We start from the raw sequence: 25,289 nt of genomic DNA on the forward strand, positions 1-25,289 counted from the left end.
AAAAGAATTTATGAGAATTCATAAATGTCTATTATTATCCAATTTTGGAATATTTTTCATCTTAGAGCTGTTTTATCCACCACCCAAGTCGCAGCAAAACAGCTGGTTTAGACTATTATTATTATTACTAAAAACAAGTCACTAAAAAAGAAAAAAACCTGTCATAGCAGCTAATTGACGACTTTGCCTAATTAAGCTAAACAACAGAGTTAGCCCACATCTAACTGCAACTTCCACCAGCGCATCTGTACCGTATGATGGTAACGAATCGTCTTGAAGAACATTAACTTTCTGTCCACCTTCTGATATCGTCAGGCTTTTATCATCTGATCCTCTGTCATCCGCACTCCACTATAAAACAAAAGATTCCTTAAACAAAATCAATTCGATACAAATATATATAATAAAAACATAGCTCAGAATGAAGAATTCACAGAAAGAGTACAATTCAATATTTCGCTTAGGGACTAACAGAGGATGTCACAATTATAAAATTTATAAAAATTATATCTATAAACTTTTGTTTTAATCATTGCTCCAGAAAATTTTCGACTAAGAGATAAAGGGAGGTCAAGCTTCCTTCTAAAGTACTTTTCAGTTTGTGGTGATATCTTGTCACCTATATAATAATGACAATAAAAAAAAATCCAAATTTTAAAGAAAATTGGAGGACCGAAAGTGCCCCGTCTTTAAGAAATCCTGTTGTCCCAATTATATTTATGTTCAAATTAGATACCTTTTCTTTGAAGTCATATTTGACAACAGCAAAAGCGTAAAGAATTCGTTTTAGCAAAGTTAAACGTTGATGCAAAACTATACAATAAGTAGATTCAGTTCTAGAGCTGCGTGCTAATTTTTGTTGAGCTTGTAACAACGTTGAAATATGTTCTTCTAGTTCTTCGTAGGTATAGCTAGAGATATATTCGATATGACGGCTAACTATTGACTGTGGTGCAGTTACTGTCACTAATTCCTGCAATAAGGAACACATAAGACTACACATTTTGTTTGTAATTACCAAAATTGACTTGTAAAAATTAAATCTGTTACCTTATTAGCTAATAAACTGTCATAAAGTAATTGAGCTCCTTCCCTAGTGGCTATGGTATCAATACGTTCAGATGCCCAGGAAAAATTCAAACCGTCCTGCCATTTAGGCTTATAATAATAGTAAGAAGGAGAGCTCATATTTCTCGTGATGCTTGTAAAAGAACTTGTAAGGCAAAAATGAAATAGAACAAGATTTCTTCAATATGATGGTAAAAGTCATATTTCGTTAAAACAAAAAAAGCGATGTGTACAGGTTACGTTAGAGGTCTTCGAAGGTGCATTTTGCAACTTTCCAAAAAAAGTTGCGGTAACATCATGAAAAATAATATGTCTCTACTCAGATTGATAGTTATATCACAATAATTTAGCAACACATATCATGTACACTCAACTGGTAGTAGTAAATTTAAAAAAAAACTATATGGTAATTCGATTTTAGTGATTGAAAACAGCGGATAGAAAGTAACCTCGCAGTAAACATAAAATATAATCCAAGATAATCACTGCCTTCGGCATAGGAGAAATCTGTTCAAAAGGCTTTTTCGATTGATTCTCTTGCTTATACATTTTTCATAATTAGATAGATTAGTATTATTAGATAGTTCTGTAGACATACTTAAGATAGCAACTAACTAAAACTAAAATGCAAGATGTATTAGAATTTCGTGTTTAATATCGATTTTTTTTTCAACTCCTCTCGCCAAGAAAGAAGTTTTCCCGACTTTTGAATTTTTTGTTTTACCATTTTTACTATAGTAGTTTTGAAGTTCTCCGTATGTGAATGCTTTAAATTCTTTTAACTCAACGTGCAAATTATCCACCTAGATACCTTCTTTTTTTTATTCCTGGATAAACATTTTTTTGTGGACTCTCAAAAAACTTACTTGATTCTCCCATAAGAACCTCTTCAGAAACATTTATTTTCTGTCGAATATGTACAATCAGATATTTCTAGGTATTCCTAATACTACACCTAGTATTCACAATTTGAAGGAAGTAGGTTAATTTTACAAAGCAGAATACATCTTTCTCCATGGACGGTTATAAAATAGGACAGGAACTAAACTCGAATGACTTACCTGCTATCCGTATTTTTTTTTGTTCAATGAACTACTTATTTCAAAAATCACGGCAATCCTTTCATTTAGAAATGTCAGAGAAACTCTGCACAATTGCACCATTTGAAAATGATGGGTGTAATATAGAAAAACCAATTATAATTTAACTAAATCTTTTTGAGCGATATTTATTAACGTATGTAATTAAAATGAGTAAACAAAATAAAACAATTTTTGCACTGTATAAACCCAATTTTAATTAACTTTCAGTCTGAATTGTCGCCTCAAGATAGAAGCGGTTTTCCTAACCAATTACTAATTACTCAAATAAAAAAAATAAAACATCCCAATCTTCTCCTACTATTACCATTCTGTGAAGTCTACAATCGCAATATTACTAAAAATAAAATAAAAATAATTGTCTAAGTCTCAATTATAAAAAAATAATAGTTTCTTTGTTCCTTTTTTTTAATTATAAAAATATACATATTTCAAGAAATATGTAGTAGTTGTCCTCACATTATGCAGCAGCCAGGTAAATTTACAGGACCTAAAAAGAGAAAAAACCAAAATAAGATTTATAAACTAACATAGCATTTCAATTTCTTATTTCAAAGAAGCTGTTAACAAAATACTAAATTTCTCTATTGAAAAACTAAGATGAATACTAATTTCCTTTTGATTTATGATTTCAAATAGCTAATTTTATTCTTAAATTTAATATAATTTACATTTGCCTCTGCGTTTATTTTCATCAGACGCGCTAGAACCTTCAGTTAGAAACCAAGTCCTGTGATCGATTAAATCTTGCATGCTTCTTCCTGCATAGAAACTTTAATGTATTTCATAGAAAACATTAGTTTTTACATTTAAACTTAACATTTAAGCATAGTTCGAAAGCTTAGCAATACAACAAATAAAAAGATGATGAGTGAAATTGGCAATAATCTTGCTTACATTTAAAATAATAATACTTGCACTCAGGACGTATGAGGATAACTCCAGGTTCCCACGCGGAGAATCCAGGATCACACATTTTTTCATTCTAGGAGCCTCTTAAGATCTCAGTTCGGTGATTCCCATCGTCGTAAGGACATGACATTCTCAAGAGGACGGCAATGCAATAATAAAGGCTCTTGGTGCCCCTATGCCCTCGGATGTTAGGGGCCTTTAATAATAATACTAGTCAATCAGTAATTCTGATTAGCTTTATCCTTAGACGGAACCCTGATAATTTCAACGAAGGATCAAATGTAATTTAGCCGAGAACCCATTCTAACAGAATATAGAAAGCGTCATGTTACTCAAAAGCTGGTCCACCAGGTTTTCTTGAGATGACTAAGTTTGGTGGGAGTACCTCCACTACCACACGTGTATCCTCCTGAAGCTAAGCATATGACAGTGAGTTACCAGGACTGGACAGTGTTCAATGATAAGGAGACTCAGTGCTATACAATCCAGCCTAATGAGACATCAATAGACGAATAAAAGAGAGCTTCTATCATTAATTTTGCAATCTCTAATAAGTATAGTAAATATACATCCATTATTAAAGAAAAGAACTTTAAATATCAGGAACTCGGAACAGTAATAAAAAGACTTCAGGGCAACAGTGATCAATGAAGTGCAGGGCCATTTCGGCTTTTAGTGTAGCGTCAAAGGAGTTAATTGAAATGCTGCAGTTGCATTTTTTCTGCCTAGGAAATCTACTCCCTTTCATGGCGACTGACGATTTAACATAGGAAGAAGACAAAATACATATCAAGGAGTAAAAAAAAACAAAAATAATCATTCCTCTAATACTAATCTATGATTACAGATAAATTCTAACCAGATATTTCATGAACTGATTCACCATTGCCACCAAATTCCAAGGGAAGAATATCTTTTGGTATAAGGCTGTACAGTTTATCGAACTGATTTCCATAAACGTGGAACTGTGTCAAGATTCAGTGGGAAAATAAAATTAAAAACCAAACAAATAATTTTTAAAAAAATAATAAAAGTTCACACAACTGTTTAATAAAACTTACCCTTCTTCTAAGTTTTGACCGGAAAAGGGGTATGACGAGGGTAGTAATTGTCATTTTTATGAAGTCATTAACATTTATAAAAATCAGTCCTTTCACTTTTATTGGATATACATCCTAAAATGGGAAGAAAACTTATTTAATAGTTAACTAATTTAAATGAATTTAGCCTTCTAGCTGGTCTTACTCTTATATTCTCTTGCCTAAATGCAACTGGCGACCTCTATCATTCTTAAATAAAGGATGATAAAGGCCTTTGCTTTGTACTTTGCCTAAGGTACTTCTTCACACAACAGTTAGCAATGAACGCAATATCCTATTTTCGCCAACGCGTGAAAAAGGTTTAATTTGTGGTCTCCAAGTCAACTTAATATCGAAAATATTTTTTTATCACATTCCTGATTGTCACATTATATAAAAATAATATTTATTCTTTAAAGGAGATGATTTTGTGCACACACACCAAGCTACGAAAAAATTGTCTTGTTTTTTCAGGCCGGCTTTACCCTGACCAACTGCCATATTAGGCATCTTGGACGGAGAAGACTAGTAAACATACTTTACTATTGAATTCTTATATTAAGCATGAATAAAATCCAAGGGCAAGGAATTGAACATTAGTAACGTTGTACATATCTTCCTCTCAGAAGAATTTCAATAGATTTTCTGTAATCGCCAAAGGGAACCATTACCCATATAAATTATAATTTGATAAACCACAAAAAAAGGATAAATAGTGAATAAAACAAAACCTGTGCACAAAATACAGCCTTTCTTAGCACTGCTGGTGAAATTTTCATCACATGTCCAACGCTAGCACCTTTGGCATCTATCAGAAAGTAGACTCCTTGACGTGGATTAAGTTCTCCATTTATATAATATAAATCAAAAACCATATAAACTCTTCTCAGATATGATATTATTTCAAACGCATTAGGATCTTGATCTAGCAATGTTATGACAAATATTCTACATCCGTCCGGTGAAGTGATGTTAGGTAAGAAATTGGCAGTCCTGGAAAAAAATAATACGTAATAATAATTTTAAGATCTAGGATATGATCATTGAGTCAATTTCTTGAGATTACCAGTTTGTATTAAGTACAGAATAGTCATCATCTGTACTAGAAGCTAGATTGTAATATTTGCTCTAAACATGGGGTTGTAAAAGTCAAAGGCTAAACTTTTTATCCATATTTACTTTTTTTTATGAACTAAATGTTACATCCTTCGTTATTACCTGTTTCAAAAAAGACCACAGTAGGCGAGTGGTTAGAGGCGCAGCATACCGAGCTAAGATTTATGGTGGTATCAGATCAATTCCCATTCCATAGGTTAATATGAAAAATTCAGGTAAAAGTATGTTAGCTGCCGGCATCCATCCACAAAACCTAATTGGTTGTTGACGCTACGCCCGTCTAAAATAAATTGTTTGCTGTACCAAAGTAACTAATTCAAGTTGAGCGGGAGCACAGATCGAGTTCAACAGGGTTTGGAGTATGGTTTTACTTAATTTATAAACCCAATCAAACCGATTTGCTCTAGGGAAGAGCAAATAGTACGAATCTCGCTGTTATTCTCCATTTCCACACCATATAGACTTATTTGATGAAATAACCTATAACCCAAAAAAGGGATTTGCTAATTGGTAAGCGCATTGTTTTGCCATAAAGAGATATTACTAGCTGCCCTTACATTTATCTCTTCCTAGGAGCTTCTTGCAGCTCACTTTCCGGTGATGGAGAAAATTAAAAATAAAATAAATATCATACATCAGAGTAACAGAGCTTACGCCCGCCCCTGCAGTTTTACTATTTAAATGTGTCGAGGCAGTTTGGCGTTTAGCTCGATCTTGAAAACAATTTAATTTAATTTTTGGGCCCGTTTCTTTAAGCCATGTTTTTTCAGTTCTTAACTCCATAAACAACCATAGCAGTTGCCCACCAAACAAAATAGGGATAAAAAAAATAGTGGACGAAAAAATGCAATTTGGGAGCTTACTTCTGCAAAAAAATATTAATTCTATCACATAATTGGCCGCTTATGAAGGGAGTTTGGAGAGTATCTGGCCTAGACGCCATTTGAGAGGTTGAAATTAATTTGACTCTCACCTGGTCTATAAATAACCTAATTTTATTTTCCTAACTGCATTTATTTCTTTATTATTGCATTTTAGAAACGTGAGGAGGAAGAACGCAAATCTATACAAAATAGTGGGTTTATTTTGTTAGTAGGAAAGCTAAGCGAGGGGCTGGATGCCCCTTAAAATTATTTTAAATTAAATGGAATCCTCTGTTAACATTTTCAAAATTTGCTTACAGACATTTGAAGCTGCGTTTGATTTCTTCATCACTGGGATCTCTGAGTGCAAAAAATTCCGGTATCAACGTTCTAATGGTATAATATGTGTCCAACCTCTTGCAAGCGCGCATACAATTCCCCTTAGTTGCAGCGGCAATGTGATACAGAAGTTTTTCATCTGAATTAGAGTTAAAAACAAAATTTTCAAGTATGTATATGTTAAATTTTCCGTCTTATTTAATGTTGACTGGTAATTAAAACCTTGAACATACAATTAGAAGAAATAGATCTTTAGAAAAATAACTAACTCGTAATATTTGGAAGATGTTCCTGATTATTAAGCCATTCTTTAAGTCGAAGCACTATAGCTGAGAGATTATCCTCTTCTGATTCAGTTTTATCACATTTTCCGATACACATTTCCTGATCTGTTGATGACATTGCTGTGAATATTGTACAAGATCTTCCTTAAATTTGAAACTATCCTTAAATGATAACTATAATTGGAAACTATGTCAAAATTTTGTTTTCGTACATCTTTTTTTTTTACCTCTTTATACAAAGTACGGTGTATGCGCTTAAGGGAATCACGTAATACTAAAAAAGAAATAAACTAATTTGTATTTATTATTTTTTTAAAAAAAGGGATACCGCTTCAAGTTCTAGGTTAAAGAAATTAAGACATTGCAGAAATTATTACAGACAACAAACCACATATTAATAAAAGGTTATGTGTGTATAACCTTTCATTACAAAAACCTAAAAGTACAATTGAAAGTCAAATCAAGTAGCAATAGCTTATTTATATTGTAGCACCACAACATTCGAGAGTTTGTTTCGTAACACTCACTACTTTGTTCATTTACATTTTTTATTTTCTAAAGTTCATCGTTATTAATTTATAAGAAAAAATAATGGCATTTGTTTTTCATGTTATTCCTAACTTCACCAAGAGTGCTTTGCTATTAAATTTTCTTTTCGTATTTTTTTTTCATGGTCATGCACTCTATAAAAAAAGCAACGTGATTAATGAAATAATGGAATAAAAAATATATATATATAGATATATATAAAAAACTTCTGATATAATTAACTAAAATAATGCACAACACAAAATAAACATATTTTTTCAAGCACCCAAATGTACTACTGCACTACAATTTCATTCCTAATTTTATTTACATTTTATTTTGTTAATTTTAGCCATTCATTTTAAAAGTTCACTGAAGAAAATAAAATAAAATTCCATAGGGTCTGATATTAAAAATTAAAAAATGGAATTTGTGACATGGTCACTCTCGTCTTTTCCTCTTAGATTTCTTGCTCTGTTTAATATTCCTGGTATTTTTAGTCCGATAAGTGATACCCTACAAAATAACGTAGTATTTAAAATCTACAATTAAAAAAACCACAAAATATTTCTTATGTTAGATCTATATTAAATAATTGATATTAAAAAAAACATATGCTATTATAGTAAGCTTTTTTACTTTTGGCCCTGCAGTAGTCAATATCAAATAAATAAATAAAAATGTGATTAGGTCCGCAGTGCTGGACAATGTCATTAATCTTATCTTTCGTGTAGCGTGCATGTTTATTGAATTCCTGATGGGTTTTGGGCTTTCATCCCATCATAATTGGTAGATTAATCAGTGGGCGTAGAGAATTCATTAAGTTTCCATCTCGCTCTACACTAATCGGAGACTTACAAAATACAATTTTGTTCTAGAGTAGAATTATAATATATTCTCAAAAAAATTGAAACAAAAATCTTTTAATTTTTTTTTTACTCATGATTTTCTAGGATAAAATTTAAGAAATTAAGTCTGATTGTTAAAGAAATAAATAAAACTTCAAATAACTGAAAAATAAAGGAAAAAATTTACTAATGTATTGAGAGCATCCTTAAGTTGATTAGCCGAACAAACAATTCCTTGCTCTTTTAGAAGTTGATAGAAATTTTCAAACCAGATTGGTTTAAATAAGAGTATGTGTGTGTATAATTCTTGATTACTCTTTATGATATTTCCAATATAAGTAGTTAATGAATCTTTTATTTCTAGAAAACAAACAAGAAAAAAGTTAGGAATTGTTTGGGTAAAATTACTAGACGAAACAATGTATGTACGAGTATATTCAAACGTATTTTTACGATAAGCTAAAAAATAAGTCTGCCTTCAATGTTTTATATTGCGAAATTCCCGGAGGAATGAATAGCAAATTAATTGTACATTGTATTCTTAACATTCCAAAGTATTATCATGGAATCTACAGTTCTTAAACAATAAAAATCGTTTAATTTTTCACTCACCAGAACTTGATGATTGAGTTTGTGTTGGATTAATCTCTTGCTCTTTATCAGATTCTACTACAGGATGTATTTGATCATAAATATATTTCAGCAATACTTTAGCCTTAGTAGAGCCTAAGTTTCCTTTCAGACCGTATTTTTTCAATTCTCTCTAAAATAAAAATGTTAAACAAAAAAATTACCACATTTTAACGAAATAGGTAACATTATAATAAATTATCCATATGTGCATAAATATTTCAAAGTCTGATCTCTGGAAAAAGCTCAGGTGCCAATGATCTCAGAAATCTAGGAAGCAAACCATAGATTTATACCTACTGCAATCGGAAAAAAAGTTAATATAATTGTGATTGTTGTCACAAACTAATAAAAATTTAATTCATTAAATGACTGAAAGTAATGGGGGATCATTTGGTTTAAGAGAATCAACCAAAGTATTAACAAGCACCTTTAACGAAGAAGTTAATTTTAACTAAAACATTAGTCTGCAGACTTAAAGTATTGTATTTATTATTCTGAATACCAGAAACAGATGATGACAGACCTCAAATTCATTTGTGAGTTGTTCTTGTATTCTTCGCGGAACGAAAAGGTGCAACAATGTTACGCAGAATAATTAATATTGTTCTTTGATAATATGGGTATATTAGATGTATTGAGCTTTGAGAGTACATTAGATAAGTGTGAACTGTAAATACATACATCAATAAAGAAATGATAAGCAGTATATATACAAGTGTAAATGATCTTCGGTTACCGATCTGATTTTTAGACCGTTTGAAATAAATATTAGAAAGCAGTAGAGAGATGACCTCATACTAATTCACAACCTACACTTTCTACCGACTGTAAGATTTCCAGCTAAAAGCCGAGGGTTTTTAAAAGCCCAAGGTTCAAGTGTACGTCATGTGAATGAATAAATTGAGCCAGAACAGTCTTGTGGGTACCTTAAACCCAAAAAAATTACTCAAAGCTGCATCTAAAGCCCTTCATGTTCATTTTGAGAGATAACAACCCTTACAGCGGCTTGGATAGGTTATATATATATTAAAAAAAAGTGACTATATCTCTTAAATGGAAATCAAAATGCTCTTTACAAACGGTAACCAATCTCTAAATCGGAAAACAAGTTTGTATTAAAACAAAAAAACCTATGACAAAGAAAGTGAGAGAGAGAGAGAGAGAAACATACCTTCAACTGAGGCGTTATCATGGAATCATAATCAGGAAAAGGTGTAACACTTTTAGAAAAATATATCTCTGAAGAGGAACAACTTGGCGTCAACTGTAATGAAGCTGATTTCTTTTGAAAATTTGGTTGAGAAAATGAGGTTGAAAAAGTTGATTTCTTATTAGGACTAAAGGATGGTGCAGAGATTTTATCGGTTGATGAAAAAGATGTCCAACTTTCAGGACTCTGTGAAGAGATTAACGGTGAATCTATTATATCTCTGCCATCTCCGACAGAATCAGAAGATTCGGACAATGAAATACATTCCTGTTGAGTTTGTACTTTTTGCATATTCACTTCTTTGACTGTGAGCTTTAAATCAGCTGAAGTAGATAAACCGGATAAATTTGGCATATCTGGGAACGATTCTTGAAAATATCCTTCTAGAGATCTGAAAAAAGTTAAAAAAAAAATTCATTTTTAAAACAAATTAATGCAACTACTCTTAACAATACAAAATTTGGTGCCATCGAACGGTCGCTTATGAGGGATGTTTGAAATATTATTGTAGTGCATGACAATTAACAATTTTTCAAGGTTTTATTTAACTTTAAATAACATTATTTTAATTACTTCAAAATTTTTCTTAAGGTACTTTTAAATTTAGTTCATCTTACTGAAAGAGGTATAATTTAAATAGCTTCTTTAATTGAAATGTAAAAATGAAAGGTTCTAATTTGTTTGAAATAATGTAAGTAAGTATTTATGTTATCTTATTTGAATCGTTGCGAATTTTATTACATAAAATAAATGAAAGCAAACCTTTTACTAGGTAGGTTTTGTGAATTTTTATAACTAGAAATTTAAGATAATTTATTTAACCAACTCATTGAGTAAAGTTAGGTATCGATTAGGACTGAAATTGCATTTCAGTCTTGGCCATTGCCGAAAAATCTCATTATGGAATTAGTTTAGAAAAGTACATTCCTCACGAATTTCGGCTTAAAAAATATTTAATCACGTAGACTTTAATAGAATGAACATTTATTTCCCCTATACCCCCTAAAATCAAATACGATTATAATGTTAGCATTATTGTGACATTCAATAACATTGTCTATGTACGGTTTACTTCACAATGGAACTCCCATTATCTTAGTAGATTTGCGCTTCCTAAACAAACGATCTGGATTCATCAGCGATTCCACGTACAATTAAGAGGTAATAGGTTTCTCATTATAATAGGACATGACTATTTCCATCGGCTATGACTATGTCATCGGTACAAAATACGAGTTTGGGACAAACACGAATGTTCCCGTGCAACCAAGGTGAAGTAGATGGTCTATACCTAACCGTACGACCCACCCTCTTTGACGGAGGATGCCATTAATTTGGACAATGCCGTTATGGCAAAACAATATTGGGAGGTGCCGGATGTTCTAGTTTGGAGTTTGGAATATTATACAAAGTTTTTTAAATAATTAAAAAAAAAAAAACTAACTTCCTGACATTAGAATGAGGTACACTTTCGTCAACAGATAAATCACTTTGTGAAATATTAACACATTCGTAAGGTGATAGTGATCTTCTGACATATTCGTAAGGATCATTATCATTTATGGCGTCATAAATTTCTTCATTAGACGCTTCTATTATTGCATTGTTATCATCCTTTTTATTTTTAATTAAATGTTGATCTACAGAGTTCGTCACCGAATTCTGAAAAAGAAAAGATGTTCAAGAGAAATATATGGATTCTTGAGACCAATTCTCAGAATCTGAACTGAAAGATGATAAACAAATTTTAACAATCTATTACCAGAGGCTTTATCTCTGAAAGAAAATTACTTGGTGGCGAAACTGGCAGGGGGCCATTTAATTTATTAGGCGATTCGACAACCACTTCATTAGTTTTACTTTCTAAAGGTACTTGAAAATAACTTGCTCCATGTAACTGGATCAAAACCTGAAACAAGTTAACTTAAAACTTAATTGTAACGATTAAGAAGTAGCTATTAAAGAAAGTATTAATCCAGTTTATAGTTATCATTTTCTCATTTTGGTTGCGGCAAAAACAAGAATAAAATTGAAAATATATTATATTGGGTGCCTAATTAGAAATTTCAATTCGGTGTTTAGATCAATGGTGTGTTACGCGGCGAGCTGCCTAGGATTTCATTCAGATTGATACCGTAGAGAAGCTACATCAAAAACAAAACTTTTATTACTAAAATTTACCAAGAAACACCCCAACTATACAATTTAGTTAGAGATGTTAACGTCAACATCTGAGGTTATTGGCCTCCGGACAGTTTTCTCTCTTTACAGACAACACTGTCCATCACGAAGACAGTGAGCAGTAAGAAGCTCCTAGGAAGGGCTCGTAAGAGCCAGTAGATGGATTCGAACCCGAGACCTCCGCGAGGGAATCCAATTCGCTAACCGCATAGCTAATCCCTTTCTTAAAAAAAAACTTGAAAAAACAATAAAACTTGTAAATCAGCAAATTATTTTTAAAATTCATACTTCTTCTAAATGGTTTAATTGATAAAGACGAGCAAGTCGTTTTACAGTTGCCTTGTCTAAAGATGTTAAATACCATAAATGGTCACATTTTCCAGTGTATATGTATCTGTAAGAAATTTGAAAACACTTGTAAAAAATAAAACAATTTCGTTTTCATTCTAGATCTATAATATGAATAAATACCTAAAGAATGCCTTAGCCGCTTCTAAAGAATACATGTCCCATAATAGTCTACCTTCACTTATTTCGTAGATAAGAGTTTGGCATCTAAAAAAATAATAATAAATTTTAAAAAAATCCAAAGAATTATTGAAAGTAGGTTATTACAAAATGACATTATTGCATCTCTTGCAACACTCAAAGATCTTGTACATATGGTGCCACTACTTTTAGAGTACTCTAGCATGGTCAAAATCTAACATCCACAATCCTCTCATACTAGCCCAGCCTTTTTGTGTTTTCGTAGGATATTTCAATCCGTAAAATAATGACGCTCTAGGAACCAACAATAGTTATTGACCAAAAACATCAGTTTCATCATGAATATCATTGTGGATTTCGAGGAGGCATATCTATTTTGGACCAGTTCTGTGGTCATGTAGACTTGTGTGCATACAAGTCTGGTTTAATCTACGAAGATAGCTTGTGCTATTTTTTGTGTTGGCTCCAATCAACGAGCAACTTAAAATGATATAAGTTCTGTATGCATCTTTTTTTAGCCAACTGATCAGAACTTTCATTACCTTTAATTTCGCACAGGCTGGGATACTTTGAACGGTGTTATCACCCTTCCCAGTAAGCGAAAGTAACCCACGGGTTCACCATCACTTGGTCTACCTAATGGTAAAATCTACCTCTGATAAAAATCTAGTGAAACGCAGACGACTTTCTCCTACTATTTCTAAAAACTAACTTAAAATTGACACCTCTTAAATGCAGGCGATGAGGCGGTGATAAAGATCTATGACTTGTAAAAAGAGTTCTTGATTTTCTTCCTTCTCATTGAATATGAAAGGCACTCACACTTTAAAAAAAAAATCTAAAATTCCGTAGAACTTCCCCAAAAATAGAGGGTTTTTTCCCCTTTATTGATTGTTTTTTAGTTCCACTCTCAATTCTCTTCAACTACTTTTGTTTACGATAATTCTGACATATTTGACCAAAAGATAAATAACTTACTTTACCTTACGTTCAGCACAAATGTATGCACATTGATGGTAGCATCATTGTCTAGCAAAACGGTGATGTCACCTTCGTTCGTATTGAATAGATTTTCCCACTGTTGTACTAAAAATGTTACACCTATCCTATCTAGCATTCCGAGTTGTTTATTGAATTTTTCTGTAACAACACTACTAATACTATGCGCTGGAGAGTAAATAACTGGTGATTCTTGATTTTTGAAAGTATGATGTAATTGAACTGAACGATCTGAAGATGGTGATGAGGCCAATTCTATAATTTCTGCAGGTATGGCTTCAATTCCAGAAGTGCAGTTTGGTCTAATTACATTACTGCTGTCAATAATTTTACTATTATCGATCTTACTGGTAATGTCAGGGAGATCAACCTAAAAGGAAATAACGGTACATTTTACTGATTGTGTTACATTGAAGCTTTGATGACGCGTGGTTAATATTCTAAATCTAAACTAATGAAATTATATATTTCAGTTTCCACCAAACATTTGAAATAGAAATTTAAAACGAAATTGAGTTTATATTTTAAAATTAACAAAAAAATATTAAATTGTAAACTGAGGAGAGTAAATGAAACAAACGATTATTAGCTAAAAAGATAATTTTATCAACAATCTAAAAAAAAAATATATAATTTAACTCTTAATCAACGATTAAACATTTCAATAAAAAAGCTAATTAGTTAAAAGAGGAACTTAATGGATAATTTAGTTTTTTGTTCTGAGAAAATTAGAGACAAATATCTCATCTTGATATTTCGAATTTTTCACAAGTTAAAATATAAAAGAAAAATCAATATCAGCCAAAAGAAATGCACTTATGAATCAGTCTTTAGGCTGAAATTTTCGTTATCCAAAAGTGTACAATATCTGCAATATAAAGCTACTATGTTGTCCTAGAGCCTTAGGATGAAATATTTTCGAAACGTCGACAACTAACCAATATTTTTTATTCCAAGACTATCCCTCTAAACGCTAAAATGGTTGTGAGGGAGGCAAAATTTTGAAGGCAATTTTTTTTTTTAATTCCTCATCTGTCCCTGAAGAAGGAACAAAAGATTACCAAATAATTTGCAAAAGATAATTGTGTAATTTTTGCTCCGCCAGCTATTTGAACTTTATTGCATAATAACAAAGGACAAACACCCAATATAAAAATTGTTTTTGGAAGAATTTGCAGGTTGTCATTTAGATCCTTACCGACACATCAGTGTTTTAACTTGTGAAAATATAAACTTATGAGAATGTTATTTCACACTAATTTTGCCCTTAACAAAGTTCAACAGATGGTTGCGCTCTATTAAATAATATCGTTGAATTCATCTATCTTTCAGAGTGTGTTCTTTGAAGCCAAGTTTCAGAATTTGTCCCTTCTTTAGATATTGGATGGTGCATCAAATTCATGTACTCAATTAAAGAATCAATCACACTCTGAGAGAAAACAAGTCACGATACTATACAATGTAATGATAACAATTATATAAATATTGTGATATTAAAAACATAATTCTGATTTATTAAACCGTACATCATCAGGATTAAAGGATTCTACTTCCGTTTGAAAATCATCAAAAATATCCACAGACTGATCATCCAGTTTTCGCTCAGCACAATCATCCTTTACCAAACTGGAATCTTCTATGGTTGCTGTTTCTTTTAATATTTCATAATTACTTTTATGTGGTTCTCGTGGTTTTTCAAAATTGAATGTGAATGATACATCTTTGTAACTTGCACTACAAAGATCTGCCCATGTTTCAGAGATTTTAATGTAATTTGATAGTCCAGCTAAATAATAATCTTTTATTTGCAATGATTGTAATTTGGCTGCTGACCATAATCGACAAGACTGTAACAAAAAAATAAACATTATATAAATAAATAATATAAAAAAAATAAATAAAAGATGATTTATTAAAATTTAAATATTGTTTGATACTCAGTCTCATAACTTTTTTTTTTACCTCCGAATTTCACATTTAATTATTAGTAAAACTATGCAGGTTGTACCGAAGTACTTAAAAATAAATATCACTTAAGAAGAATAAGCCAGTACCCTTTCATGCAAAGACTTCAATGAAATGTTTTTCAAGGAGAATCTGTGCCAAATTTTTCCCCAGAATAATAGGAATATTAGGCTTGAAGTCTTATCTGACTGCGTTTCGTTAATATAAGAAGAATAAAACTATTAGCTTCACGCTTAGGGATTAGTTTTTTTTTTGCTTAGGTTAGATAAACATAAGTTTGAAAAGCAAGTCTTAAAAAAAGTGAGTGCAATGATAAACCCAACAGGATTCGGCTAAATTTAAGTAATAGAAAGTTCAAGTAAATGACAAAATGGAAACTCGACAGATTTGATGGACAGGAAATAATAGTTTATGGGAACAGACTTTTAAATTTTGTAGTAAATTAAAAGCTAAGATTCATTTTTAAAAAAAGTCAAAATAAATATTTACTATTTTGAATTTATAATTGCAATCGAATGCACAAATAAACTTCAACTATAATTAAGAATAAAAACCTTACACAAAATAATTATTACCTTACACCACAGTTGTAAGAGATGGTCTGATTGGATTAGATTCTCCATATCAACTAATGAATAACTACTTTTAGTACTATCATTGTCCTCATTATCCTCAACCAATATAACTGCTAATTTCTGCGATAAGATAGCTTCTCGTTCAGCTGTAGTCCTGCTCATAAGTAATGGTTGACGTTTCATTTTGTGCTTTAATTCTACCGTCAACAAAAGGAGAAAGAAATCAAATATCAATGAAAAAATACAACTCAGATATTTAAATATATGGTTTGAACAATTTCATATTTAATTTTCACCACCATTTTATAGTTTCTTAAACCAACATACAGGATGCCTAACCCAACTCATCCTCTAGTAATACATTAAAAGTGCAGAAAAGGCTTAAGAGCCATTTCCCAGAAATTGAACAATCCATTGAGTAAAAAGACCCTTCTTCTGGATGAGGAATTTTCTTTTACTTTAGCATCGCATTTGACCTTTCACTTAACTCAACAGATCGGGTCGTACAAAATGGAAAAATGACACTTTAGAGAGAATTTACTCAAGACTTTTAGAAGGAGAGAAAAACGAATACAGAGAATTACGAACGTTTACATAGGTCGTTACACTCTAGCCAGAACCTTCTCTAAGGTGAAGAGGTAGCAGAGACTTGTTTGTTGAGTTTTGAATCTAGTTAGGGATACTTTACGTTCTAAATTCAGGCCGATAAGTGGAAGACCTCTTTGATTACAGATCCAGTAGCAAATTCCTGGCGGCTGTACCGAATGATACTGGCTCTTAAAACCATTGGAGCTCTTAGACAGTATTATCTCATTGAGTCCCACATCGGAAGTGGGTCCAATTTTTGAACAGACAGCGGAAGAGAAAACGGTCTCTTTTGTCCTATAAGACTGCTTACAATTGATGGTTTGTGACATGACAATACGCAATTACGGCTAGAGAGAAAAATCAAAACCTTAAAAAAGATGAATTCAACTTCCCGAACTGAACAAGCGTCGGTATAATAAGCCTCTTTTGGCTGCGGTGCTTAGCAAGCCCCTTGTTCTTATCTAATCTAATATGGAATTCTAAACGTTAATAAAAATATCTGTTATGAAAAATTATATGATTCATTCTAGAAAAAGAACGAATAATTTACCTTTCCAATTCTTATTCCTTACTTCTTTAGCAGCTACGTTTGCTGATGATAAACTTTTATCTTTGGCTAAGCACACTTGAGCCACAACTTGTTCCATTTCAGTGTTAAAACTCTTAAACAAATCAAGATATTAATTAATACCATATAGAGCTCCTTTTAAGCATTGACTACTCCTAGTTATTCTTATAAAATTATTTAAATCCTTTATCGTACCTCTTGTGAAGTACTAGAAGTGGAAGATATAGGGCTTGATTTTTTCTTTCTGTTGCTATTTCGGGAACTAAGATTAGTTTGACATATTATGCTTTTTTCTTTCAACTTATTTGGTAAAAATATTTCAAAACTATCATCAAATGGATCTTCTATTAGAGATCTGAAATAAATAATTATTTATCGTCTGTAAGATAGCAAAAATAAATAAATCGTTACAACAAAGCAAAAATAGAATGCAGATATTAATTCACATCCACAATCACATTTAGAACTAACTTACCTCCTTTATTTGAAAAGGTACGGAAAAGGAGCAAATCATAACCCAGCAAAACCATTTTTTTGAGATGCTGAAGCAATAAAAGTTTGTAAAAGAGAGTTTTACACCTTGATAATGCACCTATGTTCAACTGCATCCAGGATTAAATCGCACCTTTTCAAATAACGAAAGTAATGCAGTTCTAAATGTGTTTGTAGGTGTAAGTAAAAAAACAACATCAATCAATTACTTTCCAACTGCAACAAATTAATGAAAATTGAGAAAAGTTTATAATCAAATTTTTGGTTAAAGTGGAGCAATCCAAAAGTCCAGAATAGTTACCCGGTTACACTTTATAATCGTTCCGGACTATTAGGTTTAAGAGTTTGATAAAAAGGGGGTTTGGTTATTTTTTATTGACCCTGACTAATTATCTAAGTTATTTACAATATTTACTGAGCACGAACTTCAGTAAGAAATGACTACCTAGTTGATATTTCTTCTGTTAACGCTGGGTGTATTTTGGTAGCAACCAAAAAAGGCCAAAGCGAGAATATATGTTCTCTATGCCAAACTATTATGTCCCTCTTATTAAATGTCAGGGTTACAGTGATTTTTCGTTTTATGAAATCTAGTGTTTACATACACACAATTTTGTATAACATTTCTGGTGTCAGGGAACTTACGGGTCTCAAAACGGATGTTTCTGATAGAAACTCGCGATCGAAAGTACTTCTTATAACTAGAATAGAAAGTAAAAAAAAAAATGTCATAAACTAAACATTATTGAGAACCTTAATTACCGACTTTGAAGAATGTAACTTCAAAACCGGCATAAAAATTGTAGCCCATGTGCTCAAGACTTCACTACACTCGAATCATCCTGGGTAGGTGAAAACCGCTCTGCTTGTTTGCTACATCAGCAGAAACATATGAATAAAAGTGTATCCAAAATATCTTTGTATATATGTATTTGTATTGACTACTTCTATGTACAATACTTTTCAATGAATAGAACATTTTCTTCTAACGCTTTAATTCCTAGATTAAATTACCGATCATCCTACTTCAGAAATTATAAATTGAAAAGAAGAAATTGGACTTTCTTTCTAAGATGATTTTAAAGAGCTTGAAAATTCTTATCAATAATCTTTTACATTTTATACTTACATTACATTTTCAACTAGAAAAAGAAACAGTTCATACAGTACAGAAAAAGTACTTACCTTCGTTTGGTACCAATAAATTTTTTATTATCCATTTCTAATAACGTACTCAGTTTTAAATACATTCACTAACATTTAAACAACTTCAATATGGTGGAGGTTCTTTACCCCTGGGCACAACAGAAAATGGTAAAGAAAATTTAAATTCTCTTAAAGCCGTTTCTGGCGATTTCCTTTCATCTTCAGTAAGATGGGCACGTTTTTGAAAAAATGGTGTATAACTAAAAACCAGAGACAATGTTGATATGAAGGTAATATGTCAAACGAAGATATCCATTGTGAATTCTGAGTACTCTTTAGAATAGATTAAAATATGTTCTTACTTGAAAGCAGTGGCCAATAACACGCATGTGGATAATATTCCAATGGCGAAATAATTTCTTATTTTATAAAACCGAGTTCCTTTTGTTCTCCTTGTTTTAGTCAATCCTCTAAATTGCCAATCCATTACCGAATTACCGCCAATGGTTAAAACAACTGTTTCTTAGGTACACGAAGTGGAAAGGTTGTACTGTAACCTACTCCATCGAACTATAATACAAACTATCGAAGAAACATTTATAAAAAAACTATAGCATATTAGTTATTATTACGATTCCATTCTCAAATTGTTAAAGAGAAATACATATTTAATTATTCATAAGGTTATGAAATCAATTTTATTAGTTGATACTATATCAGTTAGTTTTAAATCATTTTATTGAATGCTTTCGATTTATTCAAGTCTCGTTTGATGTCAACAATAATCGAATAACTGTATAGTAAACTGTGTGTATTGGTTCATTGTGGAAGTTTGGGGCTTGTTATTGAAATTATTTGATTTTACTTTTGTGTTTAGTTTTATATAATTTAGTGAGGAAATGTCATCGAATGATCATCGTACGTTGTATGTTGGTAACTTAAGTGAAAGGGTTACAGAGGAGTTAATTTATGAACTTTTTCTTCAGGTCAGTTATTATCAAGTTCACTCCTACACATAATCATAATATACATTTGTTTGGGTTATCATAATTCTCGAAAAGTGTATATTTTTGTTGTTGTTGCTGTGAATTGTTGTTTACTTTTCTGATTTACAATTATTATAAATGAATTGCACCTAAGCAAAAATGTATCCTTCTTCAAGGTTACCTCATCACTTAAGTTTGTTTTCTAAGTAATTTTAGTAAAATGTTTTGCCTAAGAATTTCAGTAAGGTGGATTAAATAAAAAGAAAGGATATAGTCTTTTGGTGATTTTATTTTTGATGAATTTTGTCTAAACCAACAGTAAGTAAACAGTGGGGTTTATTTTTTAGCTCATTTTGCTGACGTTTTATGATTATTTAATTTTACATACTTAAAATTGTTTAATTATGTACTAAGTACTGTTTTTAACGAATTTTGTTTCTGTTAACTGTCTTCGTTATTTGTAACTTTATTTGGCTGTTTCAAGTAGTTTATGTTAAATAGGTTACACCAAGAGTACCTGATTTATACTTAATATTGTGCAAAATTTCATTCTAGGATCGCAAAAGTATATACAATCATAATTTTACCTGTATTAATGGTCGAAGAAGCTAGGTGTCCAATAGAGGAGCTTCCTCTTCTTTAAGTTCTTTCCTAATAATCGTTTTCGTGATAATATCTCCTCTTGTTGACTTAGTTTGCACAGAAGCAGAGAAGTAAACTTTATGAACCTACAATCACTTTTAAGGAGTCAGTTTTCAGATTGATTAAATTAGTTTAAGGTCTCCTCGATTCTGGCTTCGCTCAATTTGATGACATAATTCTCTTGCCATGAATGATTGCTAGAATTGTGCTCCAGTATTTTTCATGCTCTTTCCAAAGCAATTGCTTAAAAGACGTTTGCATGATACTCTCGATTATGCCTACTACAGGTTCTGGAAAAATGAATAGAGTGGATTGTTTTCTCAAGTTTTCTTCGTCTTTAAGATCTTTAAGCGAATATTTATGCTTTGAAGGACCATCTCTAAGTCTCACCTTGTATACTCCTAAGCTGTAAGTCATCTTGTAAACCATAGTTTCTTTTAATTTGAGTTCGATTCAGTTTGTGTCCTTTCAATTCTTCTTCTTAATGTTACTTGAAATTTTGTTCAATTCCATTTTGATATTATATTGTTCTCAATCGAGCCAATAACTATATTCTTGAGTCTGGGACAGGAACCTTTAAAATTATACCCATTAGTAATAATATAGATTTAATGATAACATTTTTTTTTTGTTACAATTGAATATATGTTCAAAAATAAGACGTTTTGGCTTTCTAGAGCCATCTAGCCAGTGTAGTCTATTGACTGCCACAATACTCACTATCTGTTTTATAAAATCGGCGCAATTTTTTTAATTTTTAATTGATAATAAATTTAATTCTTACAGGCTGGCCCATTGCAATCAGTGAGAATACCTGTCCAAAATGGTAGACGTCGGCCTTATGGTTTTGTGGAATTCAAGCATGAAGTATCCGTGCCTTATGCAGCCCGTCTTTTCTATCAAACATGCTTATATGGAAGAATGTTAAATCTAAAACATGCAAGACAATACGGACGTGCGCAAACATATGAACAAATGTTGATGCAACAAATGCCACCACCAAGTCCACAAATAATGACACACTTGGGTCCGCCAACATTTGAAAACGATTGTGAGCCAATTTTAACTCCACCAAAGATTGGACATTATCATCCTTATATGGCTAAAAAACGTACAGCAATACACATGATGCCATCAACGTTAAATCGTAAGAAAACGAGGGATGAATTGATGGATAAACATGCCTTACCAGATTCCCTAGATTTTCATGGTGTAATTGGTAATAATGAAGATGTTACCAAGATGAGAAAAGAACACCAATCAAAGACAGAAGAAGATCTACGAAATAAAATCAAAAAGAAGAAGAAAAAGAAAAATAAAGATGGTGGTAAAGAACGAAGAAGTAAATTTTCTGAAGGTGCTCCACAGGATGATAAATTCACTTCAAGGGGTGGGTTTGATTTTCATAATCCACAAAAATCTTTTATTAGAAATGCGGTAAATCAACTAAGAAATTATGGTAGAAATCATAGAGGTAGTTATGATATTAATAATAGCCGCCATAAAGGTAACAGGCATATTTCTTTTGATACTTAACACTAAAAAAAACTAAGACAATTTTGGAATTTTATTCGAAATCCCAAAGAATTACATAATATATGGGCAAAAACATAAACAAATTCATCAGTTTAAAAACTTATCAGTACAAAGGGGAAAATGCCATTTTTACAATTAACATAATGTTCGTTAGTGTATGTATCTAGAATTTAACCATTAGAAAGTAAATATTTTTAACAAAAAATGTTCAAGTGCTTAACATAAAGGAAACAATTCCTTTTTCATAACGTTTATGAACTTCGTAAACGATTTTATTTTAAAATATTTCCTTTTTAGTTTTTTATTTATTGAGGTTGATCAAATAAATATATCTAAATAAATAAAATACATTTTACTATTGATAAATTTTCGACAAATACATTTTCCAGGCCTAAAAAGTGTAAACAATTCCGTCGTCTAGAGTACATTCTTCTACCTTGTGTGGGAGGGAGTCCAAGATACGATCGCAAATGAAGAAAAGTAAAATTTTTATATCCATTTTTTCTTTTTTTTTTGCTTTTTCCAGGAAAATATATTCGTTAACGTTTAAAAGACTTCGCCGCTTCTTTGACCCTGATATATTTTTTTCCCAACCATCCAGTATTGTTCTTTAAGGTGGGCTCCAGAAAAAAAAAATAAAATAAAATCTAGGACCAACCTCTATTCTTTTATCCGATTTTCATGTCCGTTGTTTTTTCTGGATTTATGTTTGAAACTTATACAAAAAATTAACTTATGCTTATCTTCTACTTTGCTTAAAAAAAAAAAATAAGTTTTGAGGAAGTATAGTTTAGAAGTAAGGGGTAGTAGGAATTGTGAAAAGATATTTCAATATCTGATCCTGAAATATTTCTTTTTATGCATCATTTCAAAGGTATTTTTCTTGGTAAAAATAAAACTTTTCATTTTGAAACCCTTTACAGAATGTACTTTTATAAAAATTTCATATTCATAAATGATTCATTTTTTTTAAAAAATACACAAATTCTATTTACTATCTAATCAGATTTTGAAAAAGATTTTCCACTATTTGTTAGTGACCTTATTTTCTTCTTAATATTACACGGAATTTCTTTTTTGCCGTTACCAAGTTTAATAAGTTTTGTTTTTCTCAGATTCATCGCTGCAATAATCTTTTTTATGCATTTCAATTTTATACAACTTGCTTTTAGTATAACATGAGCATTGTAGAAAATTTAATTTATATCAGTTTTTGTATAATAGCAAAATTTCATGTACTAAGTTTTCACTTATTATTTTTATAGAATCTGTATTTAGAAAAATCCATGTATACAGTTTATAACATATAATATTTGTCGAAACGTTAGCAATATAAATTATTTTTTAAAGGCTACTACTCAGTAGTACATTACAAACATGCCAAACATCAAACTTCAAACTAGAATAAAATGCTAGAGCCTCCACATCACTCAACCAAATAAGCTGTGTATCCCAGTTTATTTAGGAATCTGTCTTGCGATCTCCTAGAATTATGGATCTGCTTTTCAACAGGGAGGAAGAAAATAAATACCGTATTACCTATGCTCGTAATTTTAATGCAACAAAACAATCAAAAAAAGAGGCGAAAGGACGTAAAATTGGCTGTGGGATAGGAAACACCGCGCTCGATTCTTTCAACGGAGCTGTAAGGAGATGATTATTTCAGGAATTTAGCCAGAATGAAGGAATGTATGAATATTTGAGATGTTTAAGGTGGTAGCGAAGAGTTGGAAGACCATACTCTAATTTTAGAACTTAGAAAATGTTTCTGGTGATTTTTTTTTTCCCCCCCCAGCTTCCAACAACGTGAAATAAGCTATTCATTTTCCTCATCCCTGCTGATACCGGAATCGTGGGTAACAATTCACTACCCTCTATAATCATCCTATCGTCAAGCAGGTTCATCGTCATAAACGTCTCGGAGACGAAACCTAAGTTTGCTGTTGACATGTTTAGTAAACTTATACTATACTTTTAGTATAGAGCCTTTAAATAATAATATTTATTTGATCTATAGTTTTTCATTGGAACATTTATAAAAAAAAAATTATTTATCGTTTAAATTTTATATAACACTATGAAGTTTAATTAATTTTGTAAACAATTAATTTTTATAAACAATTTGTTTATACAAATTAGATGTATAATCTTTAATTTGATTTTTAATATCCATAATTTTTGATCTCTAATTATTTATTTTATTTTTATAACCATCAAAATACAGTTCTGTAATGTTAATTTCTTTAAATTATTTAACAGTAAATAATCGAAAAAAAAAGAAAGAAAATTCAAGATGATTTTTAAAAGAAAAATGATTACTATTGGAACGTTTGGTTTTTTTTTTCTTAATGAAACCACCAAGAAAGTTCGATTCTTCTTTGATCCTTTTTTGAGTTTAAAAAAATATAAAGGCTTACAAAAGTTTATTTTTTGCTTTTATGATTTTATTTTATTTTTATTTTTACAATTAGAGTTTTGTAAATAAATGTATATACACAGATGTATTATTAAAAAAAAACATAAATGTTCATTTTCTCTTTTTCTTAATTCCTAGTTGATTTTGATTTACTTCTTATTCATGCTTCGAAAGAGAAAATCATGCTGTTTAGTTTTAATTAGTTTCTTTGGGAATTTCAATTGAAGCAACGTACAAAGGATTCTATTTTAACTGAAAATATCGTTGCCTAGCATAAAAAAATCAATGAATAAATAGAGAAGAATTCATTTTGTACGAATTTTCCAGCATCATCCTCATTAATGCCTTGCTCTGAATATTACTGAGATTAATGTGTAGCTCCATAAAAAGAGTTGACAAAATATAACTGTTTTTCGTAAATAAAACTAAAATCATTCTTAATCATAAAAAGAAAACTCTGCCTTTCTTGAGGAAAATTTGAATGGAATTCTGATATCACTAATAATAAATTCTAATTAGCATTTTCTCTAAATTAATGGAATTTCCTGGAAAATGTTTAACTTAATGCTACTAAAAGTGTAATTCGTGCTGATTTTCTATTTTGTGCTTTCACTTTGCAAGTTTTCATTTTTTGCAAATTCGTATTTTTCATTTTTAAAATAATTCAAATCAAGTCGCTCCAAATTGCCCATAGAACTCAAACGCTCAATATACAACACTATTCTC

The 25,289-nt window shown here is 31.0% G+C and overlaps 4 protein-coding genes across 15 annotated transcripts in view; 1 reads left to right on the plus strand and 3 right to left on the minus strand.

Moving 5' to 3' along the window:
- LOC141451737 (probable E3 ubiquitin-protein ligase HERC1) overlaps window positions 1-1,516 on the minus strand; it is a 58,042-nt gene extending 56,526 nt beyond the window's left edge. For all 3 annotated transcript variants that reach the window (XM_074123331.1, XM_074123329.1, XM_074123328.1), the window contains exons 1-3: window positions 1,051-1,516; window positions 737-973; window positions 159-351 (exon numbers count right to left, since the gene is read on the minus strand). In XM_074123331.1, coding sequence (XP_073979432.1) covers window positions 159-351; window positions 737-973; window positions 1,051-1,188 — 568 coding nt within the window. In that variant the 5' untranslated portion in view covers window positions 1,189-1,516. The remainder of the gene's footprint in view (window positions 1-158; window positions 352-736; window positions 974-1,050) is intronic.
- A 748-nt stretch (window positions 1,517-2,264) lies between these two features.
- Window positions 2,265-7,166, minus strand: LOC141451739 (alpha-tocopherol transfer protein-like). Of its 3 annotated transcripts, none has more exons than XM_074123339.1 (8): window positions 6,989-7,166; window positions 6,747-6,905; window positions 6,457-6,616; window positions 4,891-5,152; window positions 4,142-4,255; window positions 3,940-4,045; window positions 2,840-2,929; window positions 2,265-2,658 (listed from the first exon to the last, which is right to left on the minus strand). In XM_074123339.1, exons 2-8 carry the CDS (start codon window positions 6,877-6,879, stop codon window positions 2,624-2,626), a joined length of 900 nt encoding a protein of 299 aa, XP_073979440.1. In that variant the 5' UTR covers window positions 6,880-6,905; window positions 6,989-7,166; the 3' UTR covers window positions 2,265-2,623. The 3 variants fall into 3 exon arrangements, with proteins under 3 accessions (XP_073979440.1, XP_073979439.1, XP_073979438.1); XM_074123338.1 differs by having other exon boundaries at window positions 6,747-6,881; window positions 6,974-7,166; XM_074123337.1 differs by having other exon boundaries at window positions 6,747-6,881; window positions 6,989-7,164.
- A 336-nt stretch (window positions 7,167-7,502) lies between these two features.
- LOC141451738 (uncharacterized) lies at window positions 7,503-19,548 on the minus strand. Of its 4 annotated transcripts, XM_074123332.1 has the most exons (15): window positions 19,346-19,548; window positions 19,023-19,243; window positions 17,541-17,700; window positions 17,328-17,439; window positions 16,190-16,386; window positions 15,176-15,496; window positions 13,634-14,019; window positions 12,633-12,716; window positions 12,450-12,555; window positions 11,743-11,889; window positions 11,425-11,642; window positions 9,942-10,371; window positions 8,750-8,900; window positions 8,325-8,497; window positions 7,503-7,805 (listed from the first exon to the last, which is right to left on the minus strand). In XM_074123332.1, exons 2-15 carry the CDS (start codon window positions 19,085-19,087, stop codon window positions 7,731-7,733), a joined length of 2,625 nt encoding a protein of 874 aa, XP_073979433.1. In that variant the 5' UTR covers window positions 19,088-19,243; window positions 19,346-19,548; the 3' UTR covers window positions 7,503-7,730. The 4 variants fall into 4 exon arrangements, with proteins under 4 accessions (XP_073979433.1, XP_073979434.1, XP_073979435.1 ...); XM_074123333.1 differs by lacking the exon at window positions 11,743-11,889 and having other exon boundaries at window positions 19,346-19,547; XM_074123334.1 differs by lacking the exon at window positions 8,325-8,497 and having other exon boundaries at window positions 19,346-19,547.
- A 204-nt stretch (window positions 19,549-19,752) lies between these two features.
- Window positions 19,753-24,677, plus strand: LOC141451740 (uncharacterized). 5 transcript variants are annotated; one of them, XR_012457073.1, is made up of 4 exons: window positions 19,753-19,969; window positions 21,398-22,001; window positions 22,537-22,627; window positions 24,407-24,677. XR_012457073.1 is itself a non-coding variant. In XM_074123341.1 (3 exons), the coding sequence occupies exons 1-3, from the start codon at window positions 19,883-19,885 to the stop codon at window positions 24,442-24,444; spliced, it is 729 nt and encodes a 242-aa protein (XP_073979442.1). In that variant the 5' UTR covers window positions 19,753-19,882; the 3' UTR covers window positions 24,445-24,677. The 5 variants fall into 5 exon arrangements, 4 of the variants coding, with proteins under 4 accessions (XP_073979442.1, XP_073979443.1, XP_073979441.1 ...); XM_074123341.1 differs by lacking the exon at window positions 22,537-22,627; XM_074123342.1 differs by lacking the exon at window positions 24,407-24,677 and having other exon boundaries at window positions 22,537-24,211.
- The last annotated feature ends 612 nt before the right edge of the window (window positions 24,678-25,289 follow it).

Source organism: Rhodnius prolixus, unplaced genomic scaffold (assembly GCF_049639745.1).
Source record: "Rhodnius prolixus isolate KJV_2025 unplaced genomic scaffold, Rpr scaffold_14, whole genome shotgun sequence".
In the NCBI taxonomy this organism is placed as follows: Eukaryota; Metazoa; Arthropoda; class Insecta; order Hemiptera; family Reduviidae; genus Rhodnius; species Rhodnius prolixus.

Excerpts from the sequence above, each read along its gene's own strand:
- LOC141451738 (XM_074123332.1), bottom strand. The coding sequence starts at position 19,087 with ATGTATTTAAAACTGAGTACGTTATTAGAAATGGATAATAAAAAATTT. Across the intron at positions 16,387-17,327 it reads AAGGAATAAGAATTGGAAAG|AATTAAAGCACAAAATGAAA; the intron begins GTAAATTATTCG and ends TGTTGACGGTAG. Across the intron at positions 12,717-13,633 it reads ACATTTGTGCTGAACGTAAG|ATGCCAAACTCTTATCTACG; the intron begins GTAAAGTAAGTT and ends TTATTTTTTTAG.
- LOC141451740 (XM_074123340.1), top strand. The coding sequence starts at position 19,883 with ATGTCATCGAATGATCATCGTACGTTGTATGTTGGTAACTTAAGTGAA. Across the intron at positions 19,970-21,397 it reads TTTATGAACTTTTTCTTCAG|GCTGGCCCATTGCAATCAGT; the intron begins GTCAGTTATTAT and ends TAATTCTTACAG.
- LOC141451739 (XM_074123339.1), bottom strand. The coding sequence starts at position 6,879 with ATGTCATCAACAGATCAGGAAATGTGTATCGGAAAATGTGATAAAACT. Across the intron at positions 5,153-6,456 it reads AAACGCAGCTTCAAATGTCT|GACTGCCAATTTCTTACCTA; the intron begins GTAAGCAAATTT and ends ATTTTTTTCCAG. Across the intron at positions 2,659-2,839 it reads AAATAAACGCAGAGGCAAAT|GTCCTGTAAATTTACCTGGC; the intron begins GTAAATTATATT and ends TTCTCTTTTTAG.